The 20,271-nt window shown below is 47.6% G+C and overlaps 1 protein-coding gene across 9 annotated transcripts in view; it reads left to right on the top strand.

Moving 5' to 3' along the window:
- The window catches only part of TNKS (tankyrase), a 191,367-nt gene that overhangs the window by 150,227 nt on the left and 20,869 nt on the right, over nucleotides 1–20,271 (top strand). For 7 of the 9 annotated variants that reach the window (XR_011970790.1, XR_011970791.1, XM_072625529.1 and 4 more), the window contains 8 exons: nucleotides 975–1,120; nucleotides 5,017–5,182; nucleotides 5,873–6,092; nucleotides 8,260–8,369; nucleotides 14,577–14,765; nucleotides 16,283–16,520; nucleotides 17,076–17,158; nucleotides 19,572–19,692. Coding sequence is in view for 7 of the 9 variants with exons in the window: in XM_072625529.1 (XP_072481630.1) it covers nucleotides 975–1,120; nucleotides 5,017–5,182; nucleotides 5,873–6,092; nucleotides 8,260–8,369; nucleotides 14,577–14,765; nucleotides 16,283–16,520; nucleotides 17,076–17,158; nucleotides 19,572–19,692 (1,273 nt within the window). In the remaining 2 variants the exon portion in view is untranslated. The remainder of the gene's footprint in view (nucleotides 1–974; nucleotides 1,121–5,016; nucleotides 5,183–5,872; nucleotides 6,093–8,259; nucleotides 8,370–14,576; nucleotides 14,766–16,282; nucleotides 16,521–17,075; nucleotides 17,159–19,571; nucleotides 19,693–20,271) is intronic. The other 2 variants (XM_072625530.1, XM_072625532.1) reach the window with 2 other exon arrangements.

The following is a 20,271-nucleotide window of genomic DNA, read 5'->3' as shown; positions in this document are numbered from 1 at the left end:
GAGTTTATTATGCTATGTGGTATAATAGTTTGGTCTCCATCTTATTTCTGCCAGACTGTTTCCAGTTTTCCCATTAATTCCTATCACATACCAAATTCTTTCCAGAAGTAATTTACATCTACAGGTTTACTTGTTTCTGACCTTATCTAATCTGTTCTGTTAATTGACCTCTCTACTTTTGAAGAAGTTGGTCTTGATAATTGCTGTGTACTGTGTGGCTTGTGTTCTGGAAGGACTCTTCACACCATTTCATTGTAGCTACATGGACATGATATTGAACAATTAGAGCACTGATGGGCATTAGCTATTACAACTCTTACCATGGTCATTTCACCTATGCTTGACAAAGATCCAAAGGAGAAAAAGAAATAGAGAACAGAACGGGAGGACACATGGAGAGGAAAGGGCAGGCTCATGCAGAACCAATCAGGACCCATGAAGGTACAGAAAATTTCCCCCCAAATTTAGGAAAGCACCAGATACACGGAGTTAATTGGAGAGGTTTTCTTGCTTGGTTCTGTTGTAGTCAGTGATGGGACCTAAAAGAACTAAACTCCTCTCAATCCTTAGCTTCTTCAGCCCTTTGCCCAAGGTACACAATGCAGTTCTTAACATCTCAAAATTTAAAACAACAAGATACACCCTTGGTCGGTCAGAGCTGGCGTCAGCCTAGGTGGCCAGGGTGAGTCACAATCAGGTCGGGATGACCAAGGCTCCCCTCCAGCTGCAGTGATTGGGGCACAGCTGTGTCTGGGCTGGGGGTGGACACTTGGGCCGAAAAGAGCTGCCAGGGAAATAGGAAGGATTCTCTAGGACTGTAATTCAAGGGGCCAGTTTTTAAGTGTTGAGTTTAGTAACTTGTTTTTTGTGGGGAGAAGCATTTCCTAGAAAATTTCCTATTCAAAAACTCAGCATTGTTTTAGAGGTCAGTCTAAATCACATGTCTGCTCCATTTCCCTCCCTTCTCCCTCAAGCAACTCTGTAGCCCTCAGAATGTGAACTGCCGAGATTTAGAAGGCCGCCACTCGACCCCTCTTCACTTTGCTGCCGGCTACAACCGGGTGTCCGTGGTCGAGTTCCTCCTCCATCACGGAGCAGACGTCCACGCCAAAGACAAGGGGTAGGTGTCACGCGGAGCATGTGCCCTGGGCCCTGCCTGAGCTGCTTCCAGAGTCTTCCCAGGGGTGGAGAGTGTCTTTCCTGCCAGTTTAGGAACCATATTCCCATCGTTAACTCACCAGAGGCCAGCTGCTGGTGTCAAGTTTTCAGTTTGTGTTTGTTTTTTAAGCCTATTTCACACAAGTGTTGTCTTCCTAATGGAAGGGAAGGTGTGAGGTGTCCGTATGGACACTCGTGAGAATTGTGTGGAAGTGCTCTGATGTGGTGGAGGACGTGGGTAAAGGCCCTGCCTCTGACACCTGCTTTCTGGCCAAGTCACTGCCGTCTCAAGGCTCCTGCGTTGGTGAAGGGAGCGTCTTCGCCTGTGAACTGCTATGCCAGTGAAATCACAAATCTGCCCCTATTATACAACATTAAAAAATAACATTCTTCATTGTAGTGTTGAGGTAGTGCGTTTCCTGTCCCCTGGAGGCTTAAGTCTCAACTTAAGGGTAATTTTGGCACAAATACAACTGTTTTCTAGGTAGATATTCTCAATTTTTCCCCTAATGTTAATGTCATAAACTATTTGACCACAAGTAACATAAACAGGTCTGTAAGCTGTTAGAAAAAAGTCCCTTCCTGGCTCAGAACATTTGGAGTGGGGGGGTCATCTTAACTGACATCGTTTTTCATTTCTTTAACTGAGGTAAGCGAACACTTTTTCTCCATAATTAATGTCTTATTTGTTAGAATAATTTCCCATATTACCTTCACCTCCACTGCCAAGGAAATTTATGAGCAAAGCCCAGTGAATAAAGTGATTTGTTCTGACAAGATCTTGAAGCACTATTTCCTACCCACAATCCCCACTTATCCCCTGAGAGGAGGAGGAGAGGCTGTGAAGTTTTTTGGTTCTTGTTTTTTTCCACACTTCTCTCATACCACAGCATGACAAGCCCATTCCTCCTAGGCACCACGGTGCTCAGTGTAAGCACCCAGCCATAGGAACTGCTGAGTTTGTCATCTTAACTTGGAAACAAGATTGCCGATTGTGAGCATCCCTTAACAAAGTCATTTGCTCCCTCAGTTTGGACCCCTTCCCGAGATGCTGGCATGGCTTTGTGGTACAAACCTGCAAAGCCTAACTCCCGTTTTCTCCACCACTGCCAAAGAGCATCTCGTTGGAGTTGGGGCCTCTCCAGGGATGGACATAGCCACAGCTGTGGCTCTGAGAGTCTTAGAACTGGGATAGAACACTCCCATTGTACAAGTTAGGAAAGCCAAGGCACCCAGAAAGGAGATCGCCTTGCTCTTCACTTTAGCTGTACCTCTGACTATGTGCATTTGGATTGCTTGTGGCTGTGTCTCAATTCCATTGGCTTGTAAGTTTTCATTGTGCCCCACCAGCTAAGAGAATCAGATGTGAGACTGTTAACCTGATGATCAATTTTAGTGATGGCAGTAAAGGGGGAAAGGGAGAGAGACACACAGAGAGAAAGAGAAATTGAGAAAAGTGAGGCAGACAGGTTAAGTGCTTGCCCAAGGTCTTTCTGACTGGACAGCACATTATCCACTGGGCCAAGTAGTTGCCTGTATTAATTAATAAACATTTATTAAGCACTTGCTTTGTGCTAAGTGCTAAGAATACAAAAAGAGGCAAAAGATGACAAAGGATTTCTTTTTGGAGAAAATGGGACTTTTAGTTGAGACTCAAAGAGGCCACCAACACGACCCTCCTTCTCAGCTGTGGGTAATCTCTCTGGCTATCTCCTGCCTGGGACCCTGTCCTCTGCCAGCCCACTGACCTCCGCGACTTCTTTAAATCCTAAACAAAATCCCACCCTGTACAGGAAACTTTCCCTACTCCCTCCTCCTTCCAGTGTCTTCTCTGTCTAATCATCCTGTCTAGAGCTTCCATGTTGGCTTGGGAGCTCCTAGAGGGCAGGGCCTGGTTTTGGCCTCTTTGTGTCTCCCGGGCACTTCGCAGTGCCTGGCACATAGTAGGCATGTAATGTTTATTGATTGTTTGTACATATTTATTTTCATGTTCCTTCCTTCATTAGTGCAAGCTATCTGAGGGCAGGGAGCATATTTTTGCCTTTCTTTGTATCTCATGTACTTGGCACTGTACCTGGAACAGTGTAACGGTGTTTATACTAATAGCAACTAACGTTTATGCAGGGCTGGGCCAGGCAGTGTGCCCTAAAGCACTTTACAAATATCATCAAAGCAGCCTTGGGAGGGAGATGCTATTGTCACTCCCATTTTATGAATGATACACAGCCATTGAGGAGCTGAGCCAGATTCGAGCCACAGCATGCTTTTTTAAAAATTGTTTTATTTGTTTTCAGTTTTCTACAATCACTTTCATATATCTTAGATATTTCCCCCTCTCTCCTCCCTCCCTCCCAGAGATGGCGTGCAATCTTATATAGGTTCTACATATACATTCTTATTAAATACATTTTCACCTTAGTCATGTCGCATAGAAGAATTAAAACGAATGGGAGAAACTATGAAAACAAAACGTAACATAAAGGAAAATGGTCTACTTCATTCTGCGACCCAGTTCCATAGTTCTTTCTCTGGATATGGAAGGCATTTTGCCTCAAGAGTCCATTGGGAATTTTTTAGGTCCTTGCATCACTCTGGAGGACCAAGTCTACTAGAAAAATTCCTCGCACACCATGGTTGTTGCTGTGCACAAAGTTCTCCTGGTCCTGCTCCTTTCACTCAGCACCAGTTCATATAAGTCCTTCCAGACCTCTCTGAAGTCTTCCTGTTCATCCTTTCTTATAGCACAATAGTATTCCATTGCATTCGTATTACCTCAACTTGTTCAGCCGTTCCCCTATTGATGTAGCCCAAGCATGCTTAAGACTGCCCGCCTAGCCTCCACTTGAAGGCCTGTAGACATGGGGTCACCTCCTCCTGAGTCAGCATCTTTGTTTTGTTGTAGCTATAAGGGAGAGTGCACATGAAAGAGAGAGTCCCTATGAAATGTAGGATCTCCCACATACACCAGGACCCTATCTGGATATGTTGATTGTATCCAGCCTTAGAACATTGTAGAACCTTCCAGATGAGGTCTATAACCACTCAGAAGAATTCAGTCTTACTGTGAGAGGGAAAGAGAGCCAGAGAAATCCACTAGGAAAAGCAGGTCTGGGGTACTCACCCATCCATGTGTATCTCTGTTGTTCTGGACCCACAAGGGAAGAGGGGGAGAGTGGGTTGGCTTCTCTGGGAGAAATCTCAGAACTCTCTCAGCGATCCCACATTTCTCATCCAAAGAGTCCCCCCGTTTATCCGGTGATCCAGGGCACAAGTACCAGGGTCCAAAGAGCTCACCCAAACCAAGAGGTCATGAGGCAGCTGGTGGGTGGGAGCAAGGTGCCACGCAGTAGTGCTGGGTTCTCCAGAAGTGGCAGAAGGAGGCACCAAGAAGCCTGTGGAGCATAGGGCAAAGGGGCAGTGCCAGTGACATCAGCCAGTCTCATGGCAGCCAAGATGGATCTCACTAGGTTCCATTGTGGAGTTTATTGACTTTGAATGGGTAGTAATAACCTTTCCTTGGAAACTCAGAGAACCAAATAGGATTTTGTAGATTTTAGTTTTTGAAGTCAATGAGTATAATGATAAATAATCTGTATTTGGGACCCATTTGGAGTAGAAAGGACCTGCCCCAGTGCAGTGGACTCTGAGGACCTGGATTCAAATCCTGCCTCAGATGGACTGTGTGACCTTTGGCATTTCCCCTTCCTGGACCTCTGTTTCCCTATCTGTAAAATGAGGGTAACGTTGCAGATATCTCTTCTGACTCATCTGTATATGTTTATTTTATGTGTACGTGTGCAGTATTTTAGAAGCTTTCTTTTAGTGCTGTGAATCTGAACACGTTTTTCCCCCAAACAGTGGCTTGGTGCCCCTCCACAACGCCTGCTCCTATGGCCACTATGAGGTGGCCGAGCTCTTAGTGAGGCACGGTGCATCTGTCAATGTCGCTGACCTGTGGAAGTTCACACCTCTGCACGAAGCAGCTGCTAAAGGGAAATACGAGATCTGTAAGCTTCTCTTAAAGGTATGCTACCTGCTTCGTGTCACAGGCCCCAGCCCTGCCTCCATCATCAGGTCACAATGGTGCTTTCAGATGCTTGCTGTCTCTTTTGTTCTTTTTGAAGTGTGTTTTCTGTAAAATTTGCTTCTATTTAATATTAGAGAAGCCTATTTTCCCCGGTATCATGTCGGAGTTGTCTTTCCAGATTAGAGTTTGAACATGTTGATCTCATTAGGATCATTACAGTGAGCCATACTCTTAACTCTCCCATCTTCTGGGTCTCTAATAGAAATACCAGTAAATTGCTAGCTACAGATTAAGCAGAAAGTGCCCAACAAATCAGATTTGCCTTTTCTTATGGAATGCCTAAACTCTCATTGAGCTTCATATTAGCAAGTGTGACACTTACAAACCACCAGTTCTTGTGGGTTTTACATGAATTTGTTTTGGAACAAGGAGTTGATAAAATTAGGTGAATGAGTCTCCTACCAGAGGAGTAAATTATCTTTAATGCGTATGTATCTAAGGACAAACTCGAAATGAGGTCAAACTATTCTTAAAGTCTGGCCCCTCTCAATAAAGAGGCAGCAGCAGTCACATGGAGGGCCTTCCCAACATTCCTAAGGGATGCAGAGAGCATCCTCGTTAGAATGGGGGATCTGGGGGAGGAAGGGAAGTGTTTGATGGGGCTGGTGTTTCCCTCTTCCTTGGTAGCACGGAGCAGACCCAACCAAGAAGAACAGGGATGGTAACACCCCTCTAGACTTGGTCAAGGAAGGAGACACCGACATCCAGGACCTGCTCCGAGGGGATGCTGCCTTGTTGGACGCTGCCAAGAAGGGCTGCCTGGCCCGGGTGCAGAAGCTGTGTACGCCTGAGAACATCAACTGCAGAGACACCCAGGGCCGAAATTCGACCCCGCTGCACTTGGCAGGTGAGCCTCCCTTGGGGCTGGACTTGGCAGGCTTACTGGTTGCCATGTTTAGATTTTTTTTTTTTTTTTTGGTGCAGGCAATAGCCCACAAGGAAACTCTGTGTACCTGGACAGGCTGGTCCTAGAGAATCGCAAGGGACTCAGGGAGAGTGCCCTGCCCAGCCAGGATGGCAGTGGCAGAGGGGGTGGGACTGGTCCCCAGGGCTTCCTTCCCACCTCCAAAGCTAGTTTTCTCTCCATAATTCCCTGCTGCTCCTCAGTAAATACTTGAATTCAGCAGACACTTAGGAAGACTCTGCTTCTATTTTATGCATCTTTGTCCATGGTCCTGTGCTAGACCCCCAGGACCCAAAGACAGAGTGAAGCAGTTCTTCAGATGAAGGCAAGAGCACAAAGAACTAAGGACCCACTGTCTCAGAGGATGCAGAGAAGACAGGATAGACAAGGCAGGGCCAGCGGATGTGGAACTGGGAAAAGAACTCACCATTTGGAGGAGCTACAACACAACATGTTAGAAAGGGGCAAATAATGTAGGGTGAAAAGGGCCATGAGAGTGGGATTTGAGTCCAGCAGCTGTGGGGGAACTCTGAAAGCTTTTAAGCAGGGAAGTGATGTAGTCAGAGCAGTGCCTAAGAAAGATCTCTTTGGAAGCAGAGTGGAGAATAGACTAGAAGAGAAGCCAGCGGGGAAGCTGTTGCAGGTCCCAAGACCTTCTCTGCTGCCAGGCAGCCTGCCTTGCAAAGCCCTGCCACCTGTGTGGGTGGGCCAGATGGGACAGCCTGGCCTGCCCAAGACCTCCACCTCCCCTTCCCTTCTTGGGTTCTCAGGGCTTTCTTCACCTCCTGTAGGACCAGTCTTAAAAGACCTCCTCCTGGTCCTTCTTGCTGTGAGGAACAGCTCTCCCTGACCAGCTTCTTAGCATGTGGACAGACCTTGATCAGTCCAGTCACCTACCTCCAAGCAGTGATAACTGCCTAAACTCGTTCTTTGGTGGTTAGTGTACTTCAGCTTCCCTTGTGCTTTCCTCTTCCTCCTCCCTGTGAGTCCAAACCCCAAGCTGCCAAGGTCCCAGCCCTGTTGGCCATCCTCAGCTGCCTGTGCCTTCCTCCTGTCTGTCTCAGCCCTACTCCAAAGTGACTCACTCCTTCTGTGGAGCCCTCCGAAGTGGGAATGTCTGCTGCATAATGAACAGACTTGCCTTCGTCTCCACATCTTCCTTTTCTCACTGCCCCCTCCTGGTGACACTGTCTTCCTTACCCTGTTTTGGAGTTCCACTCAGAGGCTGAGAGTTGAAATAAGCATTCTCTTTGAGAAAAGCATCTTCATGTATCGCCAGTTACAGTAAAAGTTGTGGGTAAGAAAATGGCCAGCAGTCCCCAGAAAGTTTCCCTTGGGCCTCAGGACAACATCCTAAAGAGTCCCAGATCAATCTGCCTTAGGGGCAAATTTACTTCAGACTACCCCAGGTCATCACCTAGGAGGAGTGTTCTCTTTCCATGTTCAAGAACCCCAGAACTTCTTTGTCTGATCATGAGCTTTATCATTCTTCATTTTTCTGTACCTTAGAATCCCTAACTCTAGCTTTCAGCCTCCCCAAGAGTTCCCTACCCTCGGTTCTTTCCCAGCCTGTCATCTCCCACTTGCCTTTCCTGTCTCAACCCCTTGTTGAGCTAACTCAGCTCTGTACCACCCTCCACCCTCAACTACCTTGTTCCTATATTCTGCCCCCAGTAACACCTTGCTGTACCCCCTCCTGTGAGCTGGAAGAAATCATGAAATTATGCTGATTGGATCCACTACAAATTGCAGTTTTCTGAATTCAACAGGGCCAGCATTCTATTCCTAATCTACCCAGTGTCCCCCTGTCCACACTGGGACCACTTTTAGAGCTGCTCTTAGCACTGTGACTGGCACATGGTTAAAGGCTTTAAAAGTAAGTTTTTGTTGACTGACGGCAGAGGAGAGGGGTTGGGGACCTGAGCTTGACCACTAGGGTAGTGAGCACCTTGGTATAGAAGAGTATTGGCATCGAGTTACCAGCTCAGACAGTACTGTCTCTCCCCAAGAGAAGGAGTGGGTCAGGAGCCTGGAAGCGTCTTGGACAGCTCAGACACCTGTTCTCTCCCAACTCAGTGTTGTTCTGATATGTCCTGTTTTGTTCCCACAGCAGGTTACAATAACCTGGAAGTAGCTGAGTATCTTTTAGAACACGGAGCAGACGTTAATGCTCAAGACAAAGGAGGCCTTATTCCTTTACATAACGCTGCATCATATGGGGTAAGCATATGAAAGATCATGGCCCAAACAGTCACTGTCATTCATCGGTTGAGTCTTTATTGTCCATGGGTGGATGAGTGGATGGGCGTTTCTCATGGGCTTACTGGGAGTCTGGCTATGGTCTCTGCCCACAAGTGCTTCCATTCTAGTCAGGGCTGTGACTAGGGAAGAATGCTTTTGGATTGGAAAGGGATCAGATGTTAAGTGGAGCCCCAAGGGAGTCACTTGGCACTCCCTTTCCATGACCTGCAGTCGGGTTCATGGCTGTGGTTCCAGGGGTAGGGGGTGGCTCCGAAAGGCAAGTGTGGGTGCAGGGGAGATGATGACCATCTGTGGAGAACCCTAGGAGCTGTTCCACAAAGAGCATCTCACCTCTATTTTCTTTACATCCCCTGAGGCCCCTGACAATATGGATGTTCTGTGATTGATGGATACTTTCCATTTAGAATTTGGCAGCATTTAATTGTCCCTGTAAATGCTTTCTGTGTGCCAGTAACTGCACCAGACCCTGGGGATACAAGGAAGGGTTTGGTGTGTGCGCCTTCTCCTCAGCTGGCACCCGACTGGAGGCAGGGACCCTGAGTTGGCCTGTCCCGGGGCTCCACGCCTTCCCCTGGAGCATAAGTCACCTGCACCTCTGCCTATGTGTGTTCAATGCTCAGTACAAAACTGTTGAAGGGTTTGACTGAAATAGTGATAGTGAATAGTGAAACCAATTTGGGTTTTTTATCTTAATCATCTGTTTGGGAAGTTGCTTCAGATGAGTCGGGAAGACATCAGGGCATCAGCTGCCTCCTATACCTTTGACATGCACAGTGACCTCAGCACACTGCGAATACAGCCAGGCTGATCAGGCTAAAACTTGGGAAGCCCAAAGCTTCTCTCATCTTGGGAAGCCAGTAACTTAGCTGTCATGGCCTCCCTGCTGCTTGCCAACACTTCCCCCACTTGGCCCTGGGCGGGAAGACCAGGGCATATAGACCCCACACAGCTCCCTGAGGCTAGAGCACTCCCACAGGTACATTCTAATAAGTGTTCCCGTGTCCTTGGGGGATGGGCAACCTCCCCAGAAAGTCTGGAGCAGGACCAGCAGAGAATGAAGGCACCAAGGGAGAATAGGCCTGGCCCTTGCAGGAGTAGTCTAGGCTAAACAAGGAGGCTACGGGTGCTGAGCCAGCAGGAATGAGAGAAGACCTGGAGAGGCAGAGACAAGGCCAGGCTCTCCTTGGAGGGCAGCAAAGTTCACGTTCTGACCTGTTGAGGGATTCCTTGTGCTTCTCTTACTCTTAGAAGCATGGGTGGCGGCTTTCTCTTTTTAACTCTCCATGAATGAATGAATGAATGAATGAATGAATGAGTGTTTGTTATTAAATGTTTGTTCTGTGCTAAGCCTTGTGCCAAGTGCTGGGATGGAACTAGAGAAAGTGAAGCTGCCCCGGTTGTGCAGGAATTCTCATGGTTAGGGGCCAACACATAAAAGATAGATCAGCTGCTGAGGAGATGGCAGGGAGGGAGAAGGCACGGCCAGGGCACATGTCACTGACCACACTGGGTAGACCGTTCTGTAGCAAAGCTAACACCCCCAAGTATTTCCTGAATGCCTGTTATTGGTGCCCCCCTACCACTGTTCCCTGAAATTCTGGGTAGGTATACACTTTGGATTACTAGGAAGCCCTTTTCAGAGTTCTGCTCTTCCTTCTTCATCTGCCAAGTGATGGTGTCCCCCATCTTCCTTGTCCTGCTCATCAGTCAAAGCCAAAGTCCCCATCATGCTTTGAGTCTGATGATGAGTGCAGACATGCCCGTGGGGGCCTGCTCCCGGCTATGTGATTGGTCACTTTGGGAAGGTGTCAGCCTGAAGCAGATTCCCCCCTGAAATGTCCTTCCTCCGTCCCTTTTTGATCAGAGCAGGGAGTGCCGAGCCTTCTTAGTCCAGTACAGCTTGTCTCACTTCTTGGCTGAGAGACTGGGACTAGGAGGGCTTGTGAGCAAGTGCTTTCGCAGGAGCTTTTTTTTCTTTTAAGGCTTCCTTGCTCAGTATCAGGGAGGGTTCCTGCTCAGAATGAGCTGAGGAAGACTTGGGAAAGTCTTTTAGCTGTATTGAGGAAAAGAAGCAGCCCTTCCCTATGGGATCTCTGCAGTGAATACATCAGGTAGTGATTGACAGTGGGGAGAAGCTGCCCAGATCTGATTCGGCTTTTTTTTTTTCCTTCACTCTGCCAAGGAGAATAATCAAATATAAAACAAAAGTGACTGGTAGGGGGTTGATCCCAAGGGCAAATAAGGAAATAGTAAGAGCCCCTCACCCCCAATCCTCCTTTGGAGTTGAGGTCACCTGGTCTGATACAGTGCATCCTGAAAGTTTGGGGGGAAGAGAGAAGGCAGGCTGTTTGTGGCCCGGGAAACTTGACTGGGATTCCTGGCAACATTCTGGAACCTCTTATGGAAAGTCTAGTTAGAAACCCACTAGAAAAGGCTACGGTGATCCTCAGAGAAGAGCCCGTCATGCTGGGCTACCTGATTTGGTTTATTTGAAGGAATTGCCAGCTGACAGTGAGTGAAGATGGTTTACCTGAACACCACATGTGCCCACCGTGTGGCATCACCATTCCATGACAAGTGTCTCACATGTTATTCTTGTGGACAGTGTGGAGAGATAGGAGCTCAGTGATAGCGCACTTAGGCAGATTTGTGCTGTTGGCATAGCTAGGCTCCCAAGAAGGGTTATCACCCACCTTGGGCAGTATGACGAGACAGCTATTCATCTAAGCATGGTGTTGGCATTGGAGTGGCCTGATGGTTCGTTATGAGACAGCAGCAGGACATGGTTGTTGGGACAGCTAAAGCAGTGTTGGACTGCATGGAGAGGGCATGGCAGTGCATGGTGGCCAGGGTTAGGAAAATGGCTCTTCCTGCTCCAATCCTTCTGGGTCAAACCCCAGCTGAACTATTGAGTTAGAGCGTCAGAGGAGGGGAACTAGCCTGCGAAAGAGACTGATGGTGGCACTATATTCAGATCAAGTAGAGGGGCCTAGTGAGGAGAGGACTGAAGGCAAGAAAGCTGAAGCAACTCCATTTTGTCTGTAGGTCCTCTCTCTTTTGTCCTGGCATAGAGCAGGCACCTTCTTAGGACTCATTGACCCCAGGGGCAGAACTCAGAACCTGGGTCAGAAATGCAGAAAGGCAGGTTTTGGCTTGAGATAAGGAAGAAAGCCCCCAAAGTCAAAGGCCTTCCCGGCTAAGTAGTTGTTTCTCCTCCTTGGAGGCCTTAAAGCAAAGTGTTTTTGTTATGTGGCCAACTAGCAGGTTGTGGTGAGAATTTGGGTTCATGGCTGGTTTGAGCTAGATGATTTCCTTGAGGGGCACCTCTAACTATAAGAGTCTCTGCTCAGGCTTCTCCAGAAGTAGCCATTGTACTGCTGTTCACTGCTCATCTGTCTAGAGGGATGTGCTGAATTAAGAGCCAATGCATTAAACATCTGTTTACCAAGTAAGTCATAGGGGATGTCTGCTGTAGCTCCCCATCTAGGTCGGTGCTCACATTGGCTGCAGACAGCATTGCACTGGTTATATCATACCTCAGAATGTTAACTTTCAGTAGGACAGCCACTGTTTTCTGAAGTTTAGCCTAAGAATCCACACACTAAAGCTTGAATGGATGAATTTTATCATTTGTTCACACTATGATATGTAGTTGGACAGACAACCTAATAGACATGGCACAACAGGATGTTTGTCTTGGACACATGCATATGATTGAGCTGGCTACAGAGGGAAAGATCTGGGGCTCAGTAAATGGCCAGTTTAGAGCTAAAAAGAAGTTCAAAGTGCCTCCAGTCCAGCCCTCCCATTTTAGAAGTGAGGAAAGCTAAATGACATGAAAACAATTTGGAATTAAGCTGAGAAATGATTAAACTGTCAGTACTGTTTATTAAAGAGATTCTGCTGCTGGGCCTATACCCCAAGGGCTACAAGACAAAGAAGGCAGCCCTTTTGATGATAACAAGTAACGCAAACCAGGGCACACGTAGATGGCCATCATCTGTAGGTTATTCAGATAGGGCATCCTTGAGGTGCCCTAGTTATGGATGAGAGTGGTGAGCTCTAGAGTCTCTGCATCCCTAAGGGGACTGACTGAAGTAGAGTGAACCCCTGGGCCTTGGAGTCCTGGGAGTTGAGGAGAAGTGGGTTAATTGGGAAGCGGAAGTGTTAGAAATGATCTGAAACTGAAATACATCTTGTCATCTTGAGTATCATAGGGACTGAAGTCTGTAAAAGCTGGCACCTTGATACAGCTGCCACACCTGGGCAGCCCCAACTCTGTACAAAGTCATAGGCTAGATTCACTTCCATGAGGAAGATCATTCCTGGCAGACGGAGGGTGTGATGACAGAATGGGATGGCAGTGAAACCTGTTCTCACTCCCCTGAAAGATTCTGATGCTGCATATTCCGGTCTCCAGCATAACAATTCTCTGAAACCTTCCCTGTCTCACTACCAAGAAACTAGGAATGCAAATTTAATTTGTTGAAGGACAAAATAGGGTCCATCCTCCTGTCTCCCTAGCATCAGAGTTTTTGGAGGGGATAAGAGGTACAACATGGTCAGGCCTGTGCTTTTAAAGGTGAATCCGTTTGACAGCTGAGGGAGGGAGGCCAGCCAGCAGCTGTCGCCATGATCTGGGTTTGAAGCCTGCACTGGGACGGTGACAGTGTCTGTGCAGAGAGTGGGCAGGTGTACAGGAGGCTGCTGCAAAGGGGCAGAAATTATTTTAAAGCTCTTGGGTCTGGGGAGCAAGAAAGGGTGAGGAGCTGAACATGCCACCTAGATGGTAGGGCCCAGGGAGTTGGTGGCACCCATGCCAGTCACACAGAAGTCTGAGGGGGGTGGTTTCAGGATATGAGACAATTCAATTTTGGACATACTGAGTTTCAGATGTCTCCAGGACATCCAGTTCAAAGTGTCCAGTCAACATTTGGAAATAAAAGAGTGGAAGTCAGCCCAGATGTTAGGACTGGACGCCTGGATTTGAGAATCATCAGCATGGAGATGACATCGAATCCATGGGAACTAATGAGATCACCAAGTGGAATAGTGTACAGAGGGAGAAGGGGGCTCAAGACAGAGCCTTAGTGCGTGGGACAGAGATGAGCGTCCTGGGAAGGAGCATCCCGAGAAGAAGGAAGCGAGCCAGGATAGAGAAGTACCACAGTGCTGAACGCTGCGCAGGGGTCAGGAAGGATAAGGAAAGATTGACAAAAAGCCATTAGATTGGACGTGTTAGGAACTGGGGAAAGCAGCTTTGTTTGAATGATGAAGTTGGAAACCAGACCTGAGAGGTAAGAAGAGTGAGAGGAAGGAAGTAGAGGCACTTTTTGAAGACGGCCTTCCCCAGGAGCGCTTGCCACAAAAGGCTAGAGAGATCGATACAGGACAGTAGCTAGCAGGGATGAATGCATCCCTGGGTTTTGAGGGTGAAGGAGAAATGGACAAACTGGTAAACAGTGAGGAAACAGCCAGTCAACAGGAAGAGCCTGACAATAAGTGAGAGAGTACGAATGACCAAGATTATATGTGTCCCTTTCATAGTTACCTCAGGGGAGGCCTTGAGGTCGTGGTGAATGACAGGCACCCAAAAAAGGCCCGATAGAAGGGAAACTGCCAGTTAGTTCTCGCACAGTGTGAATGTGAAGGGCTGCCTTCTGAGGTGTGAGGGCTGAATGAGGAGCTTCCTCTTTGGGCTGGATTCAAGGCACTGATGTGTTCTGACTCCCAAGATTTTGTGTGATTCAGCAACAGGAGGCTGGAAAGGTCATGACCTGAGGGACTCAGGATTGCTCCTTTCCAGCGTGTGGAATAGGGCTTCCTTTGTTTTGTCTGATCCTGGAGGGCAGAGCCAGGAGCAGCAGATGGAGCAAGCAGGATGCCATGGAGAACCTGCCCTGCTCGTAGAGATCCCAGAGGAGAAAGGGCTGTCTGGAGGCATGAGCCACCCTCCTTGAGAGTGATGGGTTGGACTCTGAGGGCCCTTTAGCTTTCAGAGGCTGAGATTTTGTGAGTGGTAGTCACCAGCAGTACCTTCAACGTGTCACAGCTGCAAAAGAAATGATTGCTCAAAGCCGTGGTGACAGGGAGGGAAGAGAAGGGAGGCGACACTCAGGGAGGGGTGCATCATCCTCACTGCCTTGATTCCTTTTGTCTTCACAGCATGTGGACATTGCGGCATTACTGATCAAATACAACACATGTGTGAACGCTACCGATAAATGGGCCTTCACTCCGTTACATGAAGCAGCCCAGAAAGGAAGAACACAGCTGTGTGCCCTGCTTTTAGCCCATGGTGCCGATCCAACCATGAAGAACCAAGAAGGACAAACACCTTTAGATCTTGCAACGGCAAGTTCCACTGGGCCAAAGGGACCTTGGGTGGTGTGGGGGGGCTGAGTGTCTAAGTCACTTGATTTACAAAGGAGAAAATGTAGCTCCCCACCAGAGGCAGGCACATGGCCATACCTGGGGGTTTCATTTGGGGTTTCTGGAGGCCCACAATCCAAGCATTGTGGGCAGTCTGGGCTTTCTTTGGTAGTGGCAGTTTAGAACAGAGACCAACTTTGACCATTTCTTTTTTGTTAACTTTACAATTTGTCAGCAAGAACAGTAAACGTATGATTAGTTAATGGTACTTAGAACCCTTAGTTACCTGGAATTCTTGTAGGACTTGACTTTAACAAGGAAGGCGAATCCCATAAAGAGGCTGGTAATAGTATTTGCCCCCAGAATACTGATTTATAGCCTGTGTTGTGTGATCAGTGAGATCTGCAGTAACTGAGGGGGAAGACGTTGGGGCTTGTGCTCATGTTGATTCATTAGCAGGGTGTGCAGATGCCCAACACACTGGGCCAAGGCCCCCTCCAGCAGTCACTGGATTCTCCTTCAAAGATTTGGCATAGATTTTTATGCATTATATAAGGATAGCATGCAATGCTTGCAGGATATATACATTTGTATAATAAATAGAGGATATAAACCAGGACACACAAGATTAGGTAACACGATTTGTTGTTGTAGGAAGAATTAGGGACTTTCTGAGCTGGGAAGAGCCAGTTTGGGGACTTTCTCCGATGTGAACCAGGATGTCATTCAGTTCTCACAGTTGTCAGCGGAGGAGCCAAAAAGGAAATCTGAGTCTTAAAATGGAGTCAGTTTTACAAGATGGAGTCAGTTTGGTTCACCTCTTTCCCACAGGATTCAGTCTCATTGACACTATTATACTGGTGATTTGGGACGGTCACATCACTGACGATGACCCCCTGCCAAAACCTTCAGTCATTAAAAAAAGGCAAAAGCAGTTTGGGTGACCCATAGGATTAACAAGACAGGGAGATACACCAAGGTATTAGAGAAACATTTTAAACAAGCAGTTTTCAGAAGTTTTCTACTAAATCCTGTCTTGACCAAAAGATGCTATTTCCCATGCGCTCTGATCCATCATTTTCACTCTACAGTCCTTGGAGAAGATAAAAAATTCATGAATGTTGACCTGAATGACTAAGTCAAGGTAATGAATTGTCTTTGAACAAACAGTAAGCAATAAATGGTCTTTAACAAAGAAACTGACCAAATGAAAGGGTTTTAGTGATGCATTTAATTACTAAAAGGAATTGAAATTCGAAAATTATTGTGCCCAATTTGGAAAAAAAAAAGTTTGTTAGCTATAGATTGTTTTACTGGTAGTCCTTGAAATGTGAAATGATCATCAAAATTGCCTAGATGACTTCTCCACACTGAAACTAAGGGGGAAGAGGAAAAGAGATCACAAAAGAGAAAGGGAGGGGAGGCTCTGGCCCAGCCCCAAACCTCTTGAGGGAAGACAGAGAGAGGCTTCTGAACCCTGGGTGTCCGTTGCTTTGTAGGCTGATGACATTCGAGCTTTGCTGATCGACGCCATGCCTCCTGAGGCCTTGCCGACATGTTTCAAACCTCAGGCTACTGTTGTGAGTGCCTCCCTCATCTCTCCAGCCTCCACCCCATCCTGTCTCTCTGCTGCAAGCAGCCTAGACAACCTCGCTGGCCCCTTGGCGGAATTAGCAGTAGGAGGGACTTCCAATGCTGGGGATGGAGCAGCGGGGGCACAGAGGAAGGAAGGGGAAGGTGAGCTGACATTGTGAACGATGTGATTTTTCTGGTGGGGATTGTGGAGGGGTCACTTGTCTGTGGAGAAGTAGCTACATGCGGTACATACCTAATAAGATTAATAATAAGGTGCATCCTGAGCATCTTCAGCTGCCAAGTCTCTTGGGGATTCTGCTCTTCTCTCTTCCAATAAGTCAAAGGCCAGTCCTGGTGGTTTGTTGACCTGCTAAGCAGAAAGGATTGCAGTGATTTATGGGGGGCTGGAGGCAGGACAGCAGCAAAAGTGGGAACCTAAGCCACTTAGGAAATGTATAATTGATGTGGTCAGGCTGCTGACTGCTAAAAACCAGCAGTTACAGAGAAAGGGGAATGCACACCTCCCACTCGCTGCTGAAGAGTTTGCCGTGGAAACCCTTGTATGTGTTTAGTGCCACTGGACCTGCTGGAATCCACCGTGGCATCTTAGTTGGGCAAAAAGTGCCCAGACTCTACAGCTTCCAATGAAGCTGCAGCATCTGCTTGAAGTAGCCAGAGTCCATGCAAAGAGACCTTCCCACGTTTGTCTTGTTACAGTGACAGGTCTTGACATGAACATCAGCCAGTTCCTCAAAAGCCTGGGCCTTGAGCACCTCCGGGACATATTTGAGACAGAACAGGTAAGAAGGGTCTTGTTCAGTAGTGCCATGTAGGGGTTGGGTGCCCACTCAGAGCTGGCTTCTCCTTTTGGATTTCATTCTCCCCAAGTAACCCATGAAAAGTACTAAAACAAGTTAATGAGCCTCAAGTAGCTTCCCTGTACAAATGCATCTCCACAATTACCAGACAGGCAGATTGTGTTTTGATTTAAAATGCTGACAAATGTGTTTAGAAATTAGGAGGGTGAGGTGAACCTTCCTGATCCCTCCTACCCCTTTCTGTGGTACCAACCTCCTCATTAGCTTCTGCTCAGCAATGCCCTTCCTAAAGATGTGGCCTCCAGAACTTGATCCATCAATACAGACTTGTCTCTGAGGAGGTCATCGTAGAAAGAGGCCTTTGCAGCACCAGTAGGGAACCTCTGCAGGTCAACTGATGACTGTACCAGAAGAACCATAATTTCATTGGTGTGGGGTCTTCTCTCTGCTAGTACCGATCAGAACTCCTCTGCCTTTCAGTAGACAGTGCTGTTGCTTGCTATGGCCAGAAAAATCCATTCTTAGAGTCAACTCTCCCGGTGATGAGGTGTTCTGAACCGAGCTAAGCACAGGCTGGGTGTAATCTGCCCCTGAGCCTGCCTGTCAACTTGGCACCTTCCCACGGAGTTGGTGGGTCACCTCCCAATCTTGATGGAGTACTAGAGCAGCACCCTAGTCTAAGTCACTAATTAACCAGCTATATGTGCCCCTAATAGAACCTTAATTCTCCAGCTTGTCCACTAGCATGTACTGAACAACTTTGTTTGGTGCCTTGGGTTGTCTCGAAATTCTCACGTGAAGTAGCAGGCCAGAGTCACCATGCCCCCTTAGAGAGGCTTGGCCCTCCTTCTCCCTCCATTTTAGGCCTCAGGCTCACCAGTGCTTTGCTTTCCTTCCTGTGTTTGGCCATCTAGAGAGTCACCTTTCCCTGGTCTGTTTGCACATCTCCTCTTCTCTGGGGTTTGTCAGAGGTAAAGGAAAGAGTAAGTGTGGACTCTTAGCCATGCTTAAGGAGCCAGTGAGTCAAATGGGAATGAACCTGGACACCCTGCATTTGATTCTTTTGAGTGCGTTTGAAGTTTGACCCTGGGGGCTCTGCGCTAGGTCCTCACAGAATAGAAAAACCTTCTTAAACATTGTAGTCGCCTTGTCTTACCCTTCAAGTGTGGAAGCATTGATTTCATCCGCATTGCTTAATCTTTTCTTGCTGTCTGCATTTACCTTTGTTTCTTTTGTTTGATGATTGTCTCACCTGGTTTTCTTTAGAAAAATCCCTCTAGGTTCTTGTATCATCTTTTTCTCCTTGTTAATCTGCTCAGTTTTGCAGGATATGTTATTTGGAGAGTGTAAACAGATCTGATTTTGGACTCGTATATGCCAGAAGATATCTCCTTCGCTTTCTTGTTACAGAGCAGCAGTCTTGAGCAGCCTTAGCAAATCTCCTTTAGCAGCTGCATAAAGTAGGGCTTAGAGAAAGCGGTGGAGAGCAAGCAACTGAAGTTTGGGGCTGTGGCCAGTTGTCCAGCAGAGCTTCCAACATGATGGCTGAAGGAGCCCAGCTCCCTTCTTCGCAGCATGAAGCCGCTGAATGAAGGCGGGGAGGGAAAAACCATGTAGAAATGCCAGTAGAGACCATGCCTAAGTCAGTCAGTAGAAGAGAGTCCCTAGTATAATGAGGAATAGGAGTCTAGAAGAAGCCATCCCCGTGGACGGCCTCCTCTGCCTTCGGAGCCCCTCACTGACTGGCTCCAGACACGACCATTTCACCGAGCCCACTCCTTTGACATGTTTCCCCTTTCCAAGGCAGCTCTTTCCATCTTTAGAGAGTTCTCGTTGGCAGGTAGCTCCTGAGCAGAAGTATTTCTGTCTAACTTTGCTTCCAGCACCACTAACCCCTCAGGTAGTGGCCATCAGCGGGCCTTTATTTCACTGGCTCCTCTTGTTAGGTCATCATTTAAAGAGCCTTCACTGGTTATCTTCCTCCAGACCATGTCCTTTCCTCGGTGTGGTCTGGTTAAAGGGTCTCGAAGGTGGCACCTTCCATGGAGGCATCCTGCGGCCTCAGTATCTGATTGCTCTGCCATGACTTGTCGATCTGCTTTGAATCTCCCCTGCCATCCTTCTCCCAAAAGGAGCTTGGCTTTCTGTTCAGGGACTTGGGCACGGATGCTTTTTAACTCAGGGGCAGATGAAGAACATGAAAATCATTACATGATTTGGACACATTTCACTGCATTTTTTTAAGAGGAGGGAATTCTTTGTGCTTCCCATGGAGGAATCAAAAGGCAAACAGAAGAACGTGGCAGCAGTTACCAGACCCATAGACTGGGAAGTTGTGGTGTGTCCTGACTACCCAGGGAAGTCCTAACTCCTGATTTGCATTTGCATTTTTCAGATAACCCTAGATGTGTTGGCAGATATGGGTCACGAAGAATTGAAAGAAATAGGCATCAATGCATATGGGCATCGTCACAAGTTAATCAAGGGGGTGGAAAGACTTTTGGGAGGGCAGCAAGGTAAGACGTTCACAGTGTATGATTCCAACAGCCTGTGCGTATGGATTGTTTTTGTGCTGAAGAATCATTGGGAACTCATTCATGAAACACTTCTGTGTGCCCGGCCCTTGCTGCAGAAACCGTGGAGGACACTGAGCAGTGGGGACACAAACCCAGCAGCATGATGGGCCTGTCCTCTTGTAGAGTGCACTGGCCCTGACTTAGCCGTTTTGTTCAGGGAAATCACAGGAGTGGTGAAGTCAGAGGAGAGTCATTTAGTGCCCCCTTTCCAGAAACAGGAAGGGGTGGAGGTAGGAGGAGGAAACGAGAGAAGTCTTTTTCCTCTTTCTGGATTTCCTGTAATCAGTATTGGATTCTGAGTCAGGAAGACCTAAGTTTAAAGCCAGACTAGCTGGGTGACTCTGGGCACATCATTGGGCACATCGCTTGGCCTCTCTGCCTGCCAGGGCTCCATTAGGAGAATCCCATGAATTGATGAGTGTCCAGAGCCCAGGGTCACCCAGCTAAGCACATCTTCCTCCCTGACTCTAGGTTTGTGGTCTGTCCCCTGCACCACTGAGCTGCTGTTACCTCTCATTT

This window comes from Notamacropus eugenii, chromosome 7 (assembly GCF_028372415.1).
Source record: "Notamacropus eugenii isolate mMacEug1 chromosome 7, mMacEug1.pri_v2, whole genome shotgun sequence".
In the NCBI taxonomy this organism is placed as follows: Eukaryota; Metazoa; Chordata; class Mammalia; order Diprotodontia; family Macropodidae; genus Notamacropus; species Notamacropus eugenii.
Note: the sequence above shows the minus strand (reverse complement) of the source record. Positions and strands in the feature narration are given on the sequence as shown.